This window comes from Sapajus apella, unplaced genomic scaffold (genome assembly GCF_009761245.1).
Source record: "Sapajus apella isolate SASKATOON/1434 unplaced genomic scaffold, GSC_monkey_1.0 scaffold4, whole genome shotgun sequence".
In the NCBI taxonomy this organism is placed as follows: Eukaryota; Metazoa; Chordata; class Mammalia; order Primates; family Cebidae; genus Sapajus; species Sapajus apella.
The window spans coordinates 3,153,654-3,173,002 of NW_022436944.1; the positions used below are offsets into that span (position 1 = coordinate 3,153,654).

General features: G+C 37.6%; 1 protein-coding gene across 1 annotated transcript in view; it reads left to right on the forward strand.

The window, feature by feature from the left end:
- The window catches only part of WDR49 (WD repeat domain 49), a 142,514-nt gene that overhangs the window by 37,779 nt on the left and 85,386 nt on the right, over positions 1-19,349 (forward strand). Inside the window, 2 exon segments of the mRNA XM_032261357.1 lie at positions 12,599-12,766; positions 14,685-14,833. Coding sequence (XP_032117248.1) covers positions 12,599-12,766; positions 14,685-14,833 — 317 coding nt within the window.

Here is a 19,349-nt window from a genome sequence, read left to right on the forward strand (position 1 = left end):
GAAAGTTGGAGCGACTGCAGGGCTCCCTTCATTTGTTTCTCTTCTTTCAGGGTTCACAGTTCTTCTTTGCCTATTGTCAAATACCTGAAAATATTGTTGCTAATATTTTTCTAGTTTTCTAGTTGTTTATGGTGGAAGATTAAATTCAGTCCTTGTTATGCCATCATGGCTGGAAGCAGAAATCCAGCACAATGCTTTTTAAATAGTGAGCAAATGTTTGTTGATCATTTAGCCACTTTCTTTTGTTATTTCAGCCACCTTAACAATCCTTTACCAGCTGCAAAGATAGGAGCTTCTATGTGGTATTCATCCAAAGAAAAAAAAAACATTTGTTAGGTAATCACTATGTAATAGGCACAGTACTAAGCACTGGCATATTTCAGTTGAATCCTGAAAACTTGTAACATCCCACTAACTAAGAAGATTTAAAAATAATAATTTCAAGGCTTATTATCGTGTTCACTTTGAAGCACTCAAAACTGAGCAGCCAGTTAGTAACACTTAATGAAGCATCCTTCTGCACGTTATTGTGTACTAGGAGCTCTGTGATAATTATTGTAGGGAACAATGGATAATTTATCAAAGGATGCTGGAGTGAGTGTCTTGTTGAGATTGGTTCAGGGCAGAGAAGAATTAGCAGCTTATCTATTTGGTGCTGAGAAACTGAGCTGTATTTTTGCATTAGTGTATGCCGAAATGAGTTATCTGAAGTCTTGTGAAAGCATTACTTTTCTTCTGCCTTTTTTCTTTTTTAAACTTTCACTTGTGTCTCCGATTAATAATTCCTATTAATTTCCTCTATGGAATTTTATGTTTTGATTGTGAACAAAAAAAGCTGTTTTACAATTTGGTTTTGAAGGTCTTAAAGTATTGAGTGAATTTTATTGAAAAATATTTCAAAAGAAATAAATATCAAAAGAAATTATGCTTAATATTTGTAGAATTTCTTCTTTAAAAAAAAGGAGAGCCAGGAGTGGTGGTCCATGCCTGTAATCCTAGCCTTTTAGGAGGCCAAGGCAGGTAGATTGCTTGAGCCTAAGAGTTTGAGACCAGCCTGAGCTGGCTTTACAAAACTAGTCTCTACAAAAAATACCAAAATTAGCTAGGTGTGTTCCTGTAGCCCTAGCTACCCAGGAGGCTAAGGTGTGAGGATCACCCAAGCCCAGGAGATTGAGTCTGCAATGAGCCATGATCACCACTATGCTCCTCACATACCTCTGAATGATGAATCTACTTTAGTCCTAACCAATAAAGGAATGCCTTTTCTTAGATATAGCAATAGAGATCAGAAGCTTAAATATGACTTTGTTGTTGTTTGAAGCTCAGTTATTTCAATATGAGAAAAGAGAGGAAGACTGAAATGAAGACAGGAGGAGGAAAGGCAGGATGGAGTCAAATGTAACATAGTGGGATTTGTAGTTATTATGTATTCTGCTCCTTTATCTGCAAGACTTGTTCTATCAGGAGCAAGCAACCAATGGCTGTTTAACTTGGTATTCTCTCCAGCCCAGCAACATGATTCACTATTCTTAGAACTCAAGTAAGTTTTGGTGATTTTCTTCTCAGTGTGAGGAGGGAATATACAGTTGAAGAAAGAAAAGCACATGAGCAAGTATGCTAATAATTTTTATTGAAGCTAAGGATAAAATATCTATAAAACTGAAATGTCAAAGGGAAAACAGTTTCAGACATAAGAGTATTAGCATACTGCTTTAAGATAAGGTTCAGATTTCTTATTTAAAACTTTGAAGGAGTAAATGTTTTCCTCTTGTCTGAGTGGTTCTGTGTCAAATTTTAATGGAAAAATAATTACATTCTGAAATGTTTGTAAGATAATTATGGAGATTTTGGGTAATAGTGCTAAAACATTAATGTCTTGAATCTCAGAATTTTTCTTTTTAATAATTGCCTCCTCATATAGACTTTTTTAAAATCACTGGAAACCTTGGAAACCATAGCCTGGGAATGCAGATATTGAAAGAATGAGGCCAGGTGCAGTGCCTCACGCCTGTAATCCCAGAACGCTGGGAGGCTCAGGCAGGCAGATCACCTGAGGTCAGGAGTTCGAGACCAGCCTAGCCAACATGAAGAAACCCTGTCTCTACTAAAAATACAAAAATTAGCCGGGTATGTTGGCAGGCACCTGTAATCCCAGCTACTTGAAAGGCGGAGGCACGAGAATCACTTGAACTCGGGAGATGGAGGTTGCAGTGAGCCAAGATGGTGCCACTTCACTTCAGCCTAGGTGACAGAGTGAGACTCCATCTCAAAAAAAGGAAAAAAGGAAAGGAAGGAAGAAAAAGAAAGGAAAGAAGGAAGGAATAGCAACAAAAATCATTGATATCTTATTGCATTGAAAGTAAAGTGTTTTCTCCCCTTTGACCAGGGCTAGAAGATACAAAACAGTTTGAACTGTTTAAAAAATTCTAGCCAAATTAAAAAAAAGCAAATCGCGATTTTGTTGAGACAGTGTTACCCTGTCACTCAGGCTGCAGTGGTGCGATCTTGGCTCACTGCAACCTCTGCCTTCTGGGGTTCAAGTGATTCTCCTGCCTCAGCCTCCCAAGTATCTGGAACTACAATCCTGCACAACCATGCCCAGCTAATTTTTGTATTTTTAGTAGAGATGGGGTTTTGCCATGTTGGTCAGGCTGGTCTCGAACTCCTGAACTCAGGCGATCCACCTGCCTCGGCCTCCCAAAGTGCTGAGATTACAGGTGTGAGCCACTGGGCCTGGCCGCGAATTGCTACACTAATTAATGGAACAAGTGTCAGAAAATTTAGAATAGAGACTCCTCAGGGAGTCTTCCTGATAGGGACTAAGTTGGCAGAGAGGCCAGATTTAATATCTTGCTTGTGTGTGGCTCTACTTCCCTGCCTCTAAATCAGTCTTCCAGACACTATTGTGGTTAGCTAGAGTACACTGCCTTTCCTACCAGTTCTGTCACTATCGTTAAAGCAGTTGGAATCAGCTGTGAGCAGCTGCCCAGGTTTTAGGAAAGGGCTCTATTTCCTACAGCTTGTAAGTAGAAGAATAAGATTCATTTGTATCAGGCATTTGAGGAATTAATTGCATTATTATTTTTAAATATACTGGTAGTGTTGAATTCTTAAAGATAGTTATACTTTCTTTAATTTTAATTTGTTTTGAGGATAAAGCATAGGTGTATGTATTTATATGTACATGAGATGTCGGGGCATGAAACGTGAACTAAGCACAACCTGGGGACTGGGGTATCCATCACCTCAAACACTTACACTTTGAGTTACAAACAATCCAATTACACTCTTTATTTTAAAATATACAATTACATTATTATTGACTATAGTCACCCTGCTGTGCTATCAAAGCATAGTCTCCCTCTTAAGTATTTTTTTTTTTCATAACAACCCTCGCCTCCCCACTAGGCGCTTACTAGCATTCCCAGCTTCTTGCAGCTATTCTCCCACTCTATGTTCATGGGTTCAATTGTTTTCATGTTAAGATCCTACAAATAAGTGACAACATGCAACGTTTGTCTTTTTGTGCCTGGCTTATTTTGCTTAAGATTTCTTCCCAGTTCAATCTTGGTGGGTTGTATGTATCCAGGAATTTTTTCATTTCTTCTAGATTTTTCCAACTTACTGGCATATAGTTGCTCATAGTAGCCATTAACAATCCTTTGAATTTCTGCAGTATCAGTAATAATGCCTTCTTTTTCATTTGATTTATTTGGGTATTCTCTTGTTTTTCTTAGTCTAGCTAAAGATTTGTCACTTTTGTTTAACTTTTCCAAAAATGAACTTTGTTTCATTGATCTGTTGTGTTTTTCTTTCAATTTTATTTATTTCGGCTCTGATCTTTATTATTTCTTTTCTTCTAATTTTGGTTTTGTTTTATTCTTGCTTTTGTAGTTCTTTAAGATGTACCACTGAACTGTTCATCTGAAGTTTTTCCTCTTTTTCAACGAAGGCACTTCTAGCTATAAAATTCTCTTAGTACTGCTTTTACTGTATCCCATAGGTTTTAGCATGTAGCTTTTTCATTATCATTTGTTTCCAGTAAGTTTTAAATTTCCTTCTTAATTTCTTCACTGACTCACTGGTTATTCAAGAGAATATTGTTTAATTTCTTTGTATTTATATAGTTTCCAGAATTACTTGTTATTAATTTCTAGTTTTATTCATTGAAACAATATTGACTGTTTTCTCTCATCACAATTTTTTGAATGTCTTAAGACATTTTTTGATACCTAACATATGGTATATCCTTAAGAATTATTCATGTGCTGAGGAAAAGAATGTATTCTGCAGCTCTTGGATGGAATATTTTGTAAATATCTGTGGGATCCATTTGGTCCATGGTGTAGATTAAGTCAGGTGTTTCTTGATTTTCTTTTCAGAAGTTCTGTCCAGTGCTGAAAGTGCGGTGTTGATGTCTCCAGATATTATTTTATCGAGGCCTGTCTTTCTTTTCAGCTCTAATAATATTTGCTTTATATATCAAAGTGCTCCATGGAGGGTGCTTTTATATTTAAAGTTTGTTATATGTCTTGCTGCATTGACCCCTTTATCATTATATGGTGATGTTTTTTGTATCTTATAGTTTTTGTCTTGAAATCTATTTTGTCTGATAAAAGTTTTAGTGACTCCTACTCTTTTTGGTCTTCATTGGCATAGAATCTCTTTCATCCCTTTCATCTTGTGTGTTTCAGTCTATGTGTGCGTTTACAGGTGAAGTATGTTTCTTGTAGGCAATAGATCAATGTGTCTTGTTTTTTGCCCATTCAGCCAGTCTGTCTTCGATTAAAGAGTTTAGTCCATTTACATGCAATACTATTATTGAGTAAAGACATACTTTTGCCACTTTGTGATTTGTTTTCTGGCTTTCTCTTTCTTCTGTTTCCTCTATATCTTCCTCTAGCGAGGGTGATTGTATCTGGTATTATTATTTAATTTCTTGCTTTTTATTTTTTGTATATTCACGTTTTTTGGTTTGAGGTTACCATGAGACTTGCAAATTCTATCTTACAAACCTATTATTTTAAGCTGAGAAAAATGCTATTTACATAAACACAAAAAAATAAAAACTCCATACTTGAACTTCCTGATTTTTCTTTTTGTTTCTATTTATATCTTATTGTACTATGTCTTGAAAAGTCATTGTAGTTATTGATTGGTTCATCACATTTAGTCTTTCTATTCCAGATAGTAATAGTTTACACAGCAGTGTCATATTTTGTGGCTTTCTGTGCACTTACTATTACCAATGAGTTTTGTACCTTTAGATGATTACTCATTGCTCATTAATGCCCTTTTCTTTCTGACTATAGTATTCTTAGCATTTCAGATCTCAGATCAGATTTGAGATAATTCTCTGAATGACCAGATAGAGATTCTTGTTCTCTCCCTTACTTTCTCCCAAACATACAGAGATCTCTCTCTTTCTGTGCCAAGCCATCTAAAGCTGGGGGTGGAGTGACACAAGCACCCCAGTGGCCACCACTACTCTGACTATGCTGGGTCAGACCTGAAGCCAGCATAGCACTGGGTCTCACTCAAGATCTGCTTTAACCACTCCGTGGCTACAGCCTATGTTCATTCAAGGCCCTGGGGCTCTGCAGTCAGCCAGTGACAAATCCAGCCAGACCTGTGTCTTTGCCTTTAGGTCAGCAAGATCCCCCAGCCCCTGGGTGGGTCCCAAAATGCCATCTGCAAGTCAGGGACTAGAGTCAAAAACTTTAGAAGTCGAATCAGTTTCCCAATATTTTATTGAAGATTTTTGCATCTATGTTCATCATGGATATTGGCCTGAAATTTTCTTTTTTTGTTGTTGAGTCTCTGCTGGGTTTTGGTATCAGGGTGATGTTGGTCTCAAAATTATTTGGGAAGGATTCCCTCATTTTGTATTGTTTGGACTCGTTTCAGAAGTAGTACCAACTCCTTTTTGTACATCTGGTAGAATTCCGCTGTGAATTCGTCTGGTCCTGGTCTTTTTTTGGTTGGTAAGCTATTAATCGCCACCTCAACTTCAGTCCTTGTTATTGGATGACTCAGGGTTTCAACTACTTCCTGGTTTAGTCTAGGGAGGGTGCAAGTGTCCAGGAATTTTTCCATTTCTTCCAGATTTACTGGTTTATGTGCATAGAGTTGTTTGTAGTAATCTCTGATTGTAGTTTGTATTTCTGCGGAATTGGTGGTGATACTCAAGTTCAGGCCCTTGGGATGGGTGGTTCCCCTCTGGCTAAGGCTCCCTCTCTGGGTGGCCATCAGTTGAGTTTGGTCCAGGTTTCCTTTCTGCTTTACCAGGACAGTACAGAGTTCAATGCCACACAATTGCTGTGCTCTGCTTTCCCCAGTTCCCAGAGAAGCTCTCAGCACCACATTGCTGCTGCGGCTGCTAGGGGTGCTGAGGGGTGGTGTTCTTGATTCAGGATTGTTTTTTTCTATCTCTGCAGTGCTTTTTCAGCAATATGAAGTGAAAACCAGGTATAATGAGGGCTCACCTAATTTTTGGTTTTTATAAAAGTTTTTTCTGTGTAGACAGTTAACATGGTGTCCTTACGGCGGTATGGGGGAGAATTGGTGGAGCCTTCTGTTCCATCATCCTGCTCCACTTCCCCAATTATCTTTATCTTTTCTCTTTTACATGATGGTTACTCAGAGTTTAGAGAAGCCTATGGTGGACTAGGGCATGGAACTCCAACTTCAAAATAAGAATTAAAACTAAAAAACTCCCTCAAGAGAACCTCAAAGAAAATTCAAAGCAGTGTGTTTTCCCAAGTCACATGGTTCATAATGTAAAAGCCTGAAAAATGATAAGAATTCCTATTTAGAATTAGCCCAGTTTTCTACCCTGCCACAATGTCTATCAGTTGGCAAATGTTACAGAGTGCCTTACTTTATCTTAATCTAAGTGCACTTAATATTAGTTTTTAAGGTATCACTTTTCATTTTCAAATCACTTTCCTGCATTAACTAATTGCTGTTACACAGGGTCATTTTGACAGCACACATGAGGACAAAGATTGATGGCAGGGTCCCTTAATGTCTTTTTTATAACTATGTGGTAAGAGAATGAAAGAGTTGAAAGTTAGCATCTTAATAGAAAAATATAATGAAGTTTGTTTTTTTCCCCTCTATAATGTTATATAAAGGTAATTTTAAAATATTTTCCTCTACCAATTCAAAATCATACTGAGGATATTAACAAGAAATCATTTATTTTACCAGCTCATCCTGCTCCTAAGCTTGATATGTTTAAAATTTTTCCATCATAAGCTATCATTTCCTTACCGCAATTCAAGAAGTGAGAAAAACATTTTTATTTATCAGATAATTTGATTTTAAGGAAATGGCTTTTTCTCTCACCTTTTACTCAGGCATTCTCAGGAACTCTGACATTCTACAATTTATTCAGAAACAAGTTATATCTTGGTTTAGACATTAAGTGTGAATTGTTGAGCCTCCAATATGTAATACTGCAGGCCCATAAATGTCATTTTGTAACCTGTAGATTTAAATCTTCAAGCAATACTTTGGATGTCAGAGCAGCATACACTACTTTGTGTCTTTCTTTATAACTTGAAAAGTAAAGATGATAGTTGGATGTAATGAAGAAACACATGAGCGAAGTAATTTTCTGGGTAGGAATATTTTATTATGTTGGTGTTGTAATTGTATTATGGGGTTTCCATAGACTTGAAAATATAATTATAGTATTACATTGTATAGTTTAGATCTTACAATATTGCTTTACTGAGTGTCAAGTCATATAACCCTTTTTTGTAAACAAAGAATATTTTCAGTGAGGTTGCTTCCTGAATAATTGCCATCAGATTTTATACCATTGGAACTTCTAATAAAGTAGTAGTAATAGTGCAGCAGGTAATCGTGGGACTTTATGTCCTTGAAATTAATTGCTCTCTAAAACTTAAAGGACTCTCCTTTATAGGAACTGATTACTTTCCAGATCTTTGCCTGTCTTTCTCTTCCTCTTGTCCTTTCTTTTTCCTCCCTTTTTTTTCTTTCTTCCTTCAAGAAAAGAGAAAAGGATGAGAGAGAGAGAGCAGGGAGGACATAGAAATGCTGTTCTATAAATAAGAGGTAATAGAAAAGTGAAGTGATCAGGAAAGGCAAGACTCAAGATAAATGAGGGGCTTGGTCTGGGATTGAGGGTATAGGGGCAGAAAGGTAGTTGGTAATAGGAAGAACCCCAGATCTGGACCTGTGGTACACATTGCAGTGAGGCTTAGTAGAAAAGACAGAGGCAGTAGTACAGCGTAGAAGAGTTGATGGCCAAACAGGACTGGGATTAATTTCATCTCCACCCCCAATTAGCTTCATGCCCTTGAGCAAGTTGGCTTTCCGACCGCTATCTTCTCATTAGAAAACTTGGAATAATTTACCCTCTTAAGATTATTGGGGTGAGAACACCCAGAGTGGTGCTTGAACATGGGAGTCAATAAATAATCCTAATAATTATTAAAAGTAGTCATAGGTCAAAGAGAAATTCATATGGGGGGATAAGCAAGAAACACTGTTGGGGCCCAGAAAATGATACCCAAAAATGAAAACTTCAGAAGCAAAGTCTCTCTCTGACCCCCTGCCCATTCTTTCCCTAGTCAGGTCATAGAAACTAAAACTCCTTTTCCCCAAAGGTAGCTGTAAAGTCTAAAAACTTTATTCTAACATTCCCCTACCTTTTTAACACCTGACCATAAGGGAATGACATCCCTCATTCTAAAGTGGTCCTACCCAGGAGAAAGGAATGCCACACAGAGAAGCCTAGAAGAATCTGAGCAGACAAGCCTTGCTGGGTTTCCCCACTCTATTTCCATCAGCTCACACTCCTTTTTTTCAATCACATTTCTACATGGTTTTCCCTGCGTCATAGAGCCTAAGTATAAAAATGGACAGTGTTTTGCGTACCTGTGTGTCTTCATTCTGAATATTCCTATGTCATGCAAAACTAGGATCAAATGAGCTTCTTGTGCTTTTCTCTTGTCAACCTGAATTTGGTTATAGGGATACTGGCCATGGCCCTTATGAGAGAAGGGGTCACTGCTGCCCTCTCTGCCCTTGTAACACCATCCAGGTAAATTCTAGGCGGAGTGAAGAAACAGACCATCTTGGCCTTCGGCAGCACTTTTGTGTTCCATGACACACTTCCCAGTGAATTAATTATTCTGAGAGCCAGCTCTGCTCTGGTCCCATTTCTGAACATCTCCTTTGTAACCCATTCTCTCCTTTTTTTAAATCTTAGAAATTAAGTTCTGCTATTAGCAGTATGCCAGTATCAAAGGTCAAACTCATTTAAAGAAGTAGAAGCTTAAAAGAGGAGCGTAAAACTGGTATTGACTAATAACAAAGGATGTACATCATTAGCAACAAATTTTAAGAACCACTTGAGGAAGCTGGTGAAGAATAATTTCTTACTCCAAAATTACCTGTGGCTGGAGGTTTATCACTTAAGTTCCTCAGATCTATTATGGTTGAGCTTTATGAGTATAGTGGGGAGGTTCTCAAGATCTTGATATTTTATAAAAAAAAATTTTCATGTGCATGCATATCTTTCTGATGGAGAGGCTCTATAGTTTTCATCAGATTCCCACAGGAAAAATTTGACCTCCTAATTTTGTGAACTATGGATTAATATACCCTCTAGAGCATAAAATGATGGCAAGACTTGCATTCTAGTGCTTTGGTACTTTAATTCTCAGAGAGCAGCAGCAGCACCTGGGAATGCGAGAAATGCAGAGTCTCAGGTTTACATTGAATGAGAATCTGCATTTCACATGGTGATTTGTGTGCATGTTAAAAGTTGAGAAGCCATGTTCCAGTAGTCAAGAGATCAGGCCCTGCATTCTGAATTCGAACTCTGGCTCTTCCAAACACTAGTGTTCTAAGCTTCAATTTATAATATTGCCTGTCATATAACATTAAATGACACCAAACTCAGAGTTAATCTCAGTTTTTCAGACTTAAGTTGGATAATTACTTGCTGGCTTTGGCAAAAATCACTGAAACTGTGTGGCGAGTTTCTATTTCTTCACCTGTGAGATACAGATGTAGATGAGCTCATTTTCAGCTCTCAATTCTGGAGTTTACCTTTTGTTTCCCACACAGGTGATTTGTCATGGCCTCTCATGCATTAAAACGCTTTTTCCAATGTTCACCAAGTGTCTCTTAAACCCTGAAAGTCACACTTTCTTCTTTGAAATTCTACTATACATTTTGTATTATTCAATTATTACTTTATGATGTGCTAAAATATTCTCTAATTGTTTGATTTACATGTTTTTGTCTCCCAAGTTTGGGGCCACATAATTGAAGTTCAGGCTGTGTCTATTTCTATTATCTTTATCATAGCACAGAACACATAGTAGATGCCCAATAAATCTTTGAGGATTGAATGCCGTGTTTTGAGAGACAATATCTGTAAATGACACACTGAATAGTCTCAATGTCATTAATTTAGTTATAAATTGGTTGTGTTAAGCCATTTATTTCCTAGGGAGATAGCTAGGAAATTTTCTAAATCAAGCTGTTTACATATCAATGAGCTCCTGAATGAATAAATCCTAGTTACCTTTAGAAACAACCCAATTGAATAGGTCAGAAAAAAAGGAATGCATTGAGCTATTTTTCTGTTTCTCAGAACTTTCTTGCTTTTAATAATTGTTTGGAAATGCATAAATACCTATGTGTGCATGTGTACATATACATACACATTACATAAATGTGTATATACTCCATATGTATATGCACACATACACACACAACAAATTAGTTACATTAGGGATGCTCTTTTTATGAAGCAGAAATGTATTCTCACAGTTCTGGAAGCTGGGAAGTTAAAGATTAAGGCACTATCAAATTTGCTGTCTGGTGGGGACCTACTTTCTACTTTCTAGCTGGTGCCTTCCAGCTATTCCCTCACATAGTGGAAGGGGCAAACAAGCTTCCTTGGATCTCCTTTATAAGGGCATTCATCCCATTCTTGAAGGTTCTACTCGCCTGACCTAATTACCTTTCAAAGTTTGTCTCCTTGTATCAACACCTTGTGGGTTAAGATTAAAACATATGAATTGGATGGTTGTGGGGGTAAAGAGGCCAGACAATCATTTAGACCATAGCAGTGCTGGTTAGAAACTGTGAAGGGTCTAAACTTTTATTTTCAAGTTAGCTACTAACAAGTTAGCCTGCCATTTCCAGCATAATGAGCAATACAAATATTGTGATGCTTACTTGGAGAGAGAAATTTAAAAAGTCTTGCAATGATAGAGAACATAAGACTTCCATGTCAGAGAGAGGAAAAAAAAAAAAAAGACTTATTCTCAGGAAAGCAAGCAGCATAAATATCATTACATTTATTTCGGTCCCTAGTCATCAAGTCCACAGAGGTGATGCAGATGGGTCCAGATAAATCCCTGCACATGCACTGTATTCCACCTCAGCAAAGGAACCTCAAACCTAAGGAATCCTAATCTTTTCTGGTGGACAGGAGGCATGCCTAACTTTTTCTACAGAGGAAGACATTATGTTTTTATATTGGGCAAAGGGAGACACTATCTCTACATTCTATGGCTGTTTACACTATGCAAGCAAAATTATTTGAACAGATAATCCAGAACAAAGGGCAGTGAGTGCTTAGCTTCACAAGAAGTGCAGAAATGCTAGCAATCCATTGAGAATTGACTCCCAGACTGTGTTACCCCTGATTTTACATAGTAAATTCATCAGGAATATTTGAGCCATTCTACTAAAGGAACCTCCCCCCTTAAGCTTTATGAAGCAACAACATCCCTCTTTGTGTGGGAGAGGAATTGGATCTGGATTTGAGGTCAAATCAGAAATCCTCCAACTGTGGGACACAAATAATTGTGTACAATGCCAAAGAGAACTTCTGCCTAACCACAGAGGGCATGGTGGTTTCAAGTCAATCAAAGAGCAGCTATGGCTATTGACTGGTCTTTTGGAGCCTGTGGGTCTGAGAGTAATGGAAAGGTCCTCCTGACAAAAGGTAGTAGGATCTTTATCCTTGCTTGGAAAGTGTGAATTTGCTTCACAGCATCTGGCACTGGTTCATCAGGAATGCAGGAAGAGCCGCTTTGATCTGAGCCTGAGGCTGTGTTTGTGAATCTTGGCAAGGAGTTGAATCCTGGCCATTTCACTCTCCAACATTTTGGATCAGTCAAAATTTAAATTAACCATTGTTTAGGCATGAGCTGGACCTTTGGGGAAGGCAGATGGTTGATAAGCTCCTGTTTGCTTGCCTCAGACCCAGGGGGAGGAAGATAGGAATTTGGCCAATTACTCCTCTTACATCTTTAGAATCCCATATGATTTTTGTGATTAATATTGTTTTGTGCCATTTGTTCCAATAAAAAAAATTTCAAGGTATTCCTAGAGTGGGGGAATATAAAAATGTAGAATTTCCTGTAACTTCTCAATGGAATTCTTTTGTGGGAGGTGGGAGAAGGGGTTTGGGTGGTGTTTTTTAAGTGTCAGTTTGTATCATAATCTGAGTTTAATTTTTAGCTTTATTAAAACAGCCCCGTTTTACTAACATCTTGTGAAGAATCAACTAAAGATTTTTTTTCTCTTTTTTTTTCAGTTACTTACAAAGCATCTTTAGATGCTATCATTTCCAGTACAACCAGCAATACTAATACTGTGGTGCTGGCTTGGAGAGAGAAACCAAAAAAGCATCTTAATATGACATCCTTCAACATTACGCAGGGCATTCATGCTTTTGATTACCACTCTCAGCTCAATTTAATTGGTATGTAAAATAAATCGTAACTATGAGGGTCCCATAAATAGTCTGGGATGCATATTTTTATGCATGGATCCTTCTCCACCTTGTTGCTTTATTGCTAGGGACCGTCTTGAGCAGCACACATTTTATTGCCTGAAAAATGTCTGATAATGATGCATTATGATGTGCAGTGTATATGAACTACATTGGGGTAAAAATATGAGACAGTGCCCAATGCTTTAATGAGTCTTTTTATTACAATTGGTGAAGGGTGTAAAATTATATAGGGAAGGAAGACTGTGCAGCGTCTGCCACTCTGCTATCTTCCTAACACTACCAAATGCTCCTGCTACAGCTACCACTAACAGTGCATGTGCGCGCGTGCACACACACACACCCATACACAAGAGAACTGCAAAATGTAGAATGTTTTTCTATTACCTTTCAGAATACAATCTCTAATGATTTTTGAAAAATTTCACATTATCGTAAGTTTACTAGAGGAGAGTTCTTTGATGTAAAAAACCACATTTTAGCTGAGGAAATAAAATTTCTCAGGCACTAACATTTTAAATTAAAAATTTAGACATTCTGAAAGCTGATAATTTGATATATATATGATAGCTCAAACATAGAAATGAGGTACAGATGTATTATTGAAAAATTACAGAGCGCACACATGGTCTACAGAATAGGTCTTTTTAAATCACATTCAATAGTTCTCATTCATATAAAGATTATTAATATTAGCTAAGGAGCTGTGTTTATAAAATTCCCAAAAATAATGCATGACAATCACAGCAACAGATACCTTGAATATGAATTCATGAATATGCCAACTTCAAATCTTCAAGGAGTACTGTGGATTTATTAGAAAAGGCTAGAGGAGTTGGTGACTCAGTTTGGCAAGGACTCAAATAGCAAATGTTTAATTTATTGATTGGTTAATTATTTCAATCTCTGTATAAGTACTTCGAATCTGCTATAATGCTGGAAAAAATAAGGATGGATAAATTCAACTCCACAATTGGCCCTAAACTAGGAAGCAACAAAAAGTATTGTCTTTATTGAATAGATACAGTATTTCCTGCTCTTGAAGAGCTCCATAAATATAACTGATGTTCAAAAATATCTTATTCTATTAATGAAGCAGGTCAAAAGTATTTGTGTTGCTTGTTTTCTTGCACATACAGTTGTGCTTTGCTTAATGATGGGGATAGTAAGGCATCATTAGGTGATTTTCCATTGTGTGAACATCATAGTGTTCTTACGCAAAGAGATGGTGTAGCCTACTACACACCTAAGCCATATGTTATAGCCTGTGGCTCTGAGGCTACAAACCTCTATAGCATGTGACTTACTGACTACTGTAGGCAACTGTAACACAATGGCATTTATGTATGTAAACATATAAAAGGTACGATAAAAATACCATATTATAGTCTCATGGGACCACAATTGTATGTGCTGTATGTTGTTGACTGAAATGTTATGAAATGCATGACTGTACTTGATTATTTACATGGCAATGAAAATCATTTGTTTCTTTATACCTTTTAATTAATATGTGAACTTTCAACATTGTTTTTGTTATTACTCCTGGGATAACTTTAACAGTGCCTACATTTCTAGGCTAAGCTGGCTGGAGAGAGAAATATCAGGACTGGGAAGAAAGATTGTCTCCTCCTGGTTGGACTGTCGTTTTTTAAATGGGACTATATTTTTTCTCTCACCTCATACATAGCCTTTTCCCCTTTATGGTTTTTTCCCTACTCCCTCCATTTCAACTATTTCTATTGACAGAACTCATGCCCCATTAGTCTGGTCTAGTTAGATGTGCATTAGTCAACCTACAAGTTATGTGGTAAACTCACTTCACAAAGAAAATGCTGTGGGATATTCATGCTATTAAAAACTTTTTTTTCTTTCTAATTCTGATTAGCAACTGCTGGCATTAACAATAAAGTTTGCCTTTGGAATCCCCATGTTGTCTCTAAACCAGTGGGTGTCCTTTGGGGCCACTCAGCCAGTGTAATAGCCGTCCAATTCTTTGTGGAAAGAAAACAACTTTTCAGTTTCTCCAAGGATAAAGTAAGTAACATTGTGCCTTTAATTTACTTAGTTTTGCTTCCCCAGTTCCTACCCACAGCAACTCTGGGATCTGAATTTCTGAGAGATCGTGTCAGTTTTTAAAATATACTGGCTAGCCACTTATGTTTTTGGAAATCTATATTTGGAAAAGGTGTTGGTTGACAGTTGCTTAACAGTAGTCCTAGGCAACTGGGCAAAGTATTTCATTAAATTTTTTTCAAATCATGTACTCAGGGATTTAATCTTTACTGGGCTTTCAATTTGTCACACCTTAACAGCTTCCAGTGTTCTCACAAATTATATAGAAAAAACAGAAATGAGATGATGAAATGTTGCTTTGATAAGATTATAACCAGGCATAGACAATTAGCTATTACTGCTTTGATATTGAAGAGAGTCAGTAAATTAGAAACTGAAGTTAATCTGAAGAATATCAAGCACATTAAGAACCTTTTAATTAAATGTATCAGTTCATTTCTGTTTTATGATATTGGTGGGATATTTTAAATATAGTGGAAAAAAATATGGAGCCATAGAGCCCAGGTTGAATCCTGACAACATGATTTATTACATGTATCCACTTAGGCAAATTTCTTAACCTTTAGGAGTCTTGTCTTTTGTTTTTTGGTAAGGCTTCAGTCTTAATGCCCAACTTACAGATTCAGTTAACAGGATAGATTTCAAGAGAGTTGGTTATGAAGAGGTGGTGTGTATAAAGTATATTGATGATAGTCTTCGACACTCTGAATATAAATTTTTGTTCTATGCTAAAATATATGCATAAATTACATAGAAATTCATCTAAATTCTACCAAATTTACATATTTTACTGTATTACCTACCATGTAAACTTTTTCTTGAACTTCAATAATAAACTGCCAACTCATATTGATTTTACCATCAAAATATGTTTTTCAGTTTCACCTCTCCATCTCAGCTGCTACTGCACTAATTCAAAATCTTATCTTCTTTTCCCCAAAATACTGCAAAGGTTTTATAATATATCTACTTTCAGACTGATCTGACTCTAATCTGCCCTCCATTCTGCTAATTGGCAAGTAGTTTGGAGAAAAAAAAAAAAAAAAAAAACTCTTGAGTCTTTGATTTCTGGCCTCTATTTAAATATGAACTCTAAAATTCTCAAACTTTTGTACAAAGCTCCCCCCATCTAGTAGCTCCACTTTACTTTCTGCTTTTCTCTTTCAAATTCATTTAATGCTCCAGTCATACTATTATCTTTTCTCACCATGCAGTTTCATGGCTTTGCAACATGCTCTTCCTTCTGCCTTCAATTCCCTCTCTTCTATTGCTTGGAAGATGCCTATTGATCCTCCACATTTTAGACTTTTTGAAGTTTCTTATGCAGACATAGGTGTTTCTGTGTGCTGTGTTGATACTGTAGTTTGCTTTCTTATGAAGCCTCAAGTAATGAAAATGTAAAATAGGGGTAGAGCAAGATCGTGGAATAGAGGGCCCCACCAGTGGTCCCCGCAACAGGAACACCAAATTTAACTATCTACACACATGCAAAAGCACCTTCATAAGAACCAAAAATCAGGTGAACACTCACAATACCTGGCTTTAACTTCATGTCACTGAAAGAGGCACTGAAGAGGGTAGCAAATACCTTCTTGAATTACCAATGCCACCCCCTCCCCTCTTCCCATCACAGCGTCTGTGTGACATGGACCACAAGGACTGCAGCTTCTAGGTGAGTCATCGTGCTTGAGATGGGCTATGAGCCAGTAGACTTGGGGGAAGAATGGGGGAACATGACTCACTGAGACACCAGCCAGGGCAGCTAAAGGAGTGCTTGTACCACAACTCCACAAACCCAGGCAGCACAATTCACAGCTTCAAAAGGGACCTCTTTCTTCCACTTAAGAGGAAAGGAATAAGTAAAGAGGAATTTTTTCCTCCATCTTGGATACCAGCTCAACCACAATAAGATAGGGCCCTGGTCAGAATTATGAGGTCCCCATTCCAGGCCTTAGCTCTCAGATAACATTTCTAGACATACCCTGGGCCAGAAGGGAACCCACTGCCTTAAGGGAAGGACGCAGTCCTGGAAGAACCCATCACCTGTTGACTAGAGAGTCCTTGAGCTCTAAATAACCAGCAGTGATACCCAGACAGTACAACATGGAACTTGGGTGAGACTTGGAGATGTGTTGATTTCAGGTGAGACATGGAATATTACTATCTGTGGTGGCTTCAGTGAGATGCTTCTATTTGAGAAAAGCCGAAGTAAAGTAAAGGCAACTTTGTCTAGCACCTTAAGTACCAGATCAACCACAGTAGGATAGATCACCAAGTGGGTCTATGATTTTAGATATTGGACCTTGGACAGCATTTCTCCACATGCCCTGGGCCATAGGGGAGCTCACTGCCGTGAAGGGTGAGTCTCAGGCTTGGCAGACTTCACCACAAACAAACTGAAGATCCCTTAAGCCTTAAGTGAACAATGGAAGTAGCCTAGCAGTTCTCCTATGGGCCAGTGGTGGTGGTGGTCGTGAAATGAGGCTCCTCTGCGTGTGAAAAGGGGAGGAAGAGTGGGAAGAACTGCATTTTCTGGTTTAAAATATCTTCTGACAGATACTGTAAATCATCTCTCAAGTTCAATGTTCCACAGATCTCTAGGGCAGGGGCAAAATGCCGTAAGTCTCTTTGGTAAAGTGTAGGAAGAGTGACCTTTGCTCCAGGTCCCAATAAGGTTCTTATCTCCATCTGAGACCACCTCAGCATGAACTTTTTTGTCCATATCACTATTAGCATTTTGGTCAAAACAATTTTACAAGTCTCTAGGAAGTCCCAATGTTCCCATTAGATCTTGTGACAATTCCCTCACTACCATGTGAACAGCATGGGGGAACATTGCCCAGGATCCAGTCACCTACAATTAGGTCCCTCCCTTGGATGTATTACAATTTGAGATGAGATTTGAGTGAGAACACAGAGCCCAACCATACTAGATAACTACAAATAAGCCAAGACAGTGGAGACTACAGTAAATACTTAACTCTTCAATGCCAAGACACCAAAGAACAGCTGCTATCAACATCAAAACCATCCAGAAAAACATGACCTCACGAAATGAAGCAAATAAGGCACAATAACACATCCTGGATAAACAGAGATGTGACCATTTAGATGGAGAATTTGAAATAACTGTTGAGGAAACTCAAAGACATTCAGGATAACACAAAGAAGGAATTCAGAATTCTATCAGATAAATTTAACAGATTAACACTTTTAAAAAATCAAGCAGAAATTCTAAAGTTTTAAAATGTAATTGACAAACTAAAGAATGTGTCAGAGTCGCTTAATAGCAGAATTGATCAAGCAGAATAAATTAGTGAGCTTGAAGACAGGATATTTAGAAATGCAGTCAGAGCAGGCAAAAGAAAAAAAAAAATGAATGAAGCACACCTACAAGATCTAGAAAATAGCTTCAACAGTGCAAATCTAACAGTTACTGGACTTAAAGAGGAGGTCAAGAGAGAAACAAGGTAGAAAGTTTATTGGAAGGGATAACAGATTACTTCCTAAACCTAGAAAAACATATCAATATCCAAGTACAAGGGGGTTATAGAACACCAAGCTGATTTAACCCAAGAAGATTAACTCAAGGCATTTAATAATCAAACTCCCAGAGGTCATGGATAAAGAAAGAGTTCTAAAAGCAGCAAGATAAAAGAAACAAATAACATAAAATGGAACTTCACTGTGTCTGGCAGCAAAATTTTCAGTGGAAATCATACAGGCCAGGAAAAAGTAGCATGACATATTTAAAGCTGAAGGAAAACAGCTTATATCTGGCAAAAATACCCTCCAAACATGAAGGAGAAATAAAGACTTTCTCAGAAAAAAGCTGAGGGGTTTCATCAATACCAGACCTGTCCTAGAAGAAATACTAAAAGGAGTTATTCAATCTGAAAGAAAGGAATGTTAATGAGCAATAAGAAATCATCTGGCTTATGCCTGTAATCCCAGCACTTTGGGAGGCTGAGGCAGGTGGATCACAAGGTCAAGAGATTGAGACCATCTTGGCCAACGTGGTGAAACGCTGTCTCTACTAAAAATACAAAAATTAGCTGGGCGTGGTGGTGCGCACCTGTAATCCCAACTCGGGAGGCTGTGGCAGGAGAATTGCTTGAACCCGGGAGGTGGAGGTTGCAGTGAGCAGAAATCACGCCACTGCACTCCAGTCTGGTGACAGAGCAAGACTGTCTCAAAAACAAATCATCTAATGATACAAAACTCACTGGTGTAAGTACACAGAAAAGCCACAGACTATAACTAACAGTATAACTGTGCTGTGTAAACTATTCTTATCTGATGTAGAAAGATTAAATGATGAACTAATCAAAAATAACTACAACAACTTTCAAGACATAGACAATAAAATAACAGTTAAAAAGTGGGAGGACAAAGTTAAAGTATAGTCTTTATTAGTTTTCTTTTTGCTTCTTGGTTTATGAAAACAGTGTTAAGTTGCTATCAGTTTAAAATAATG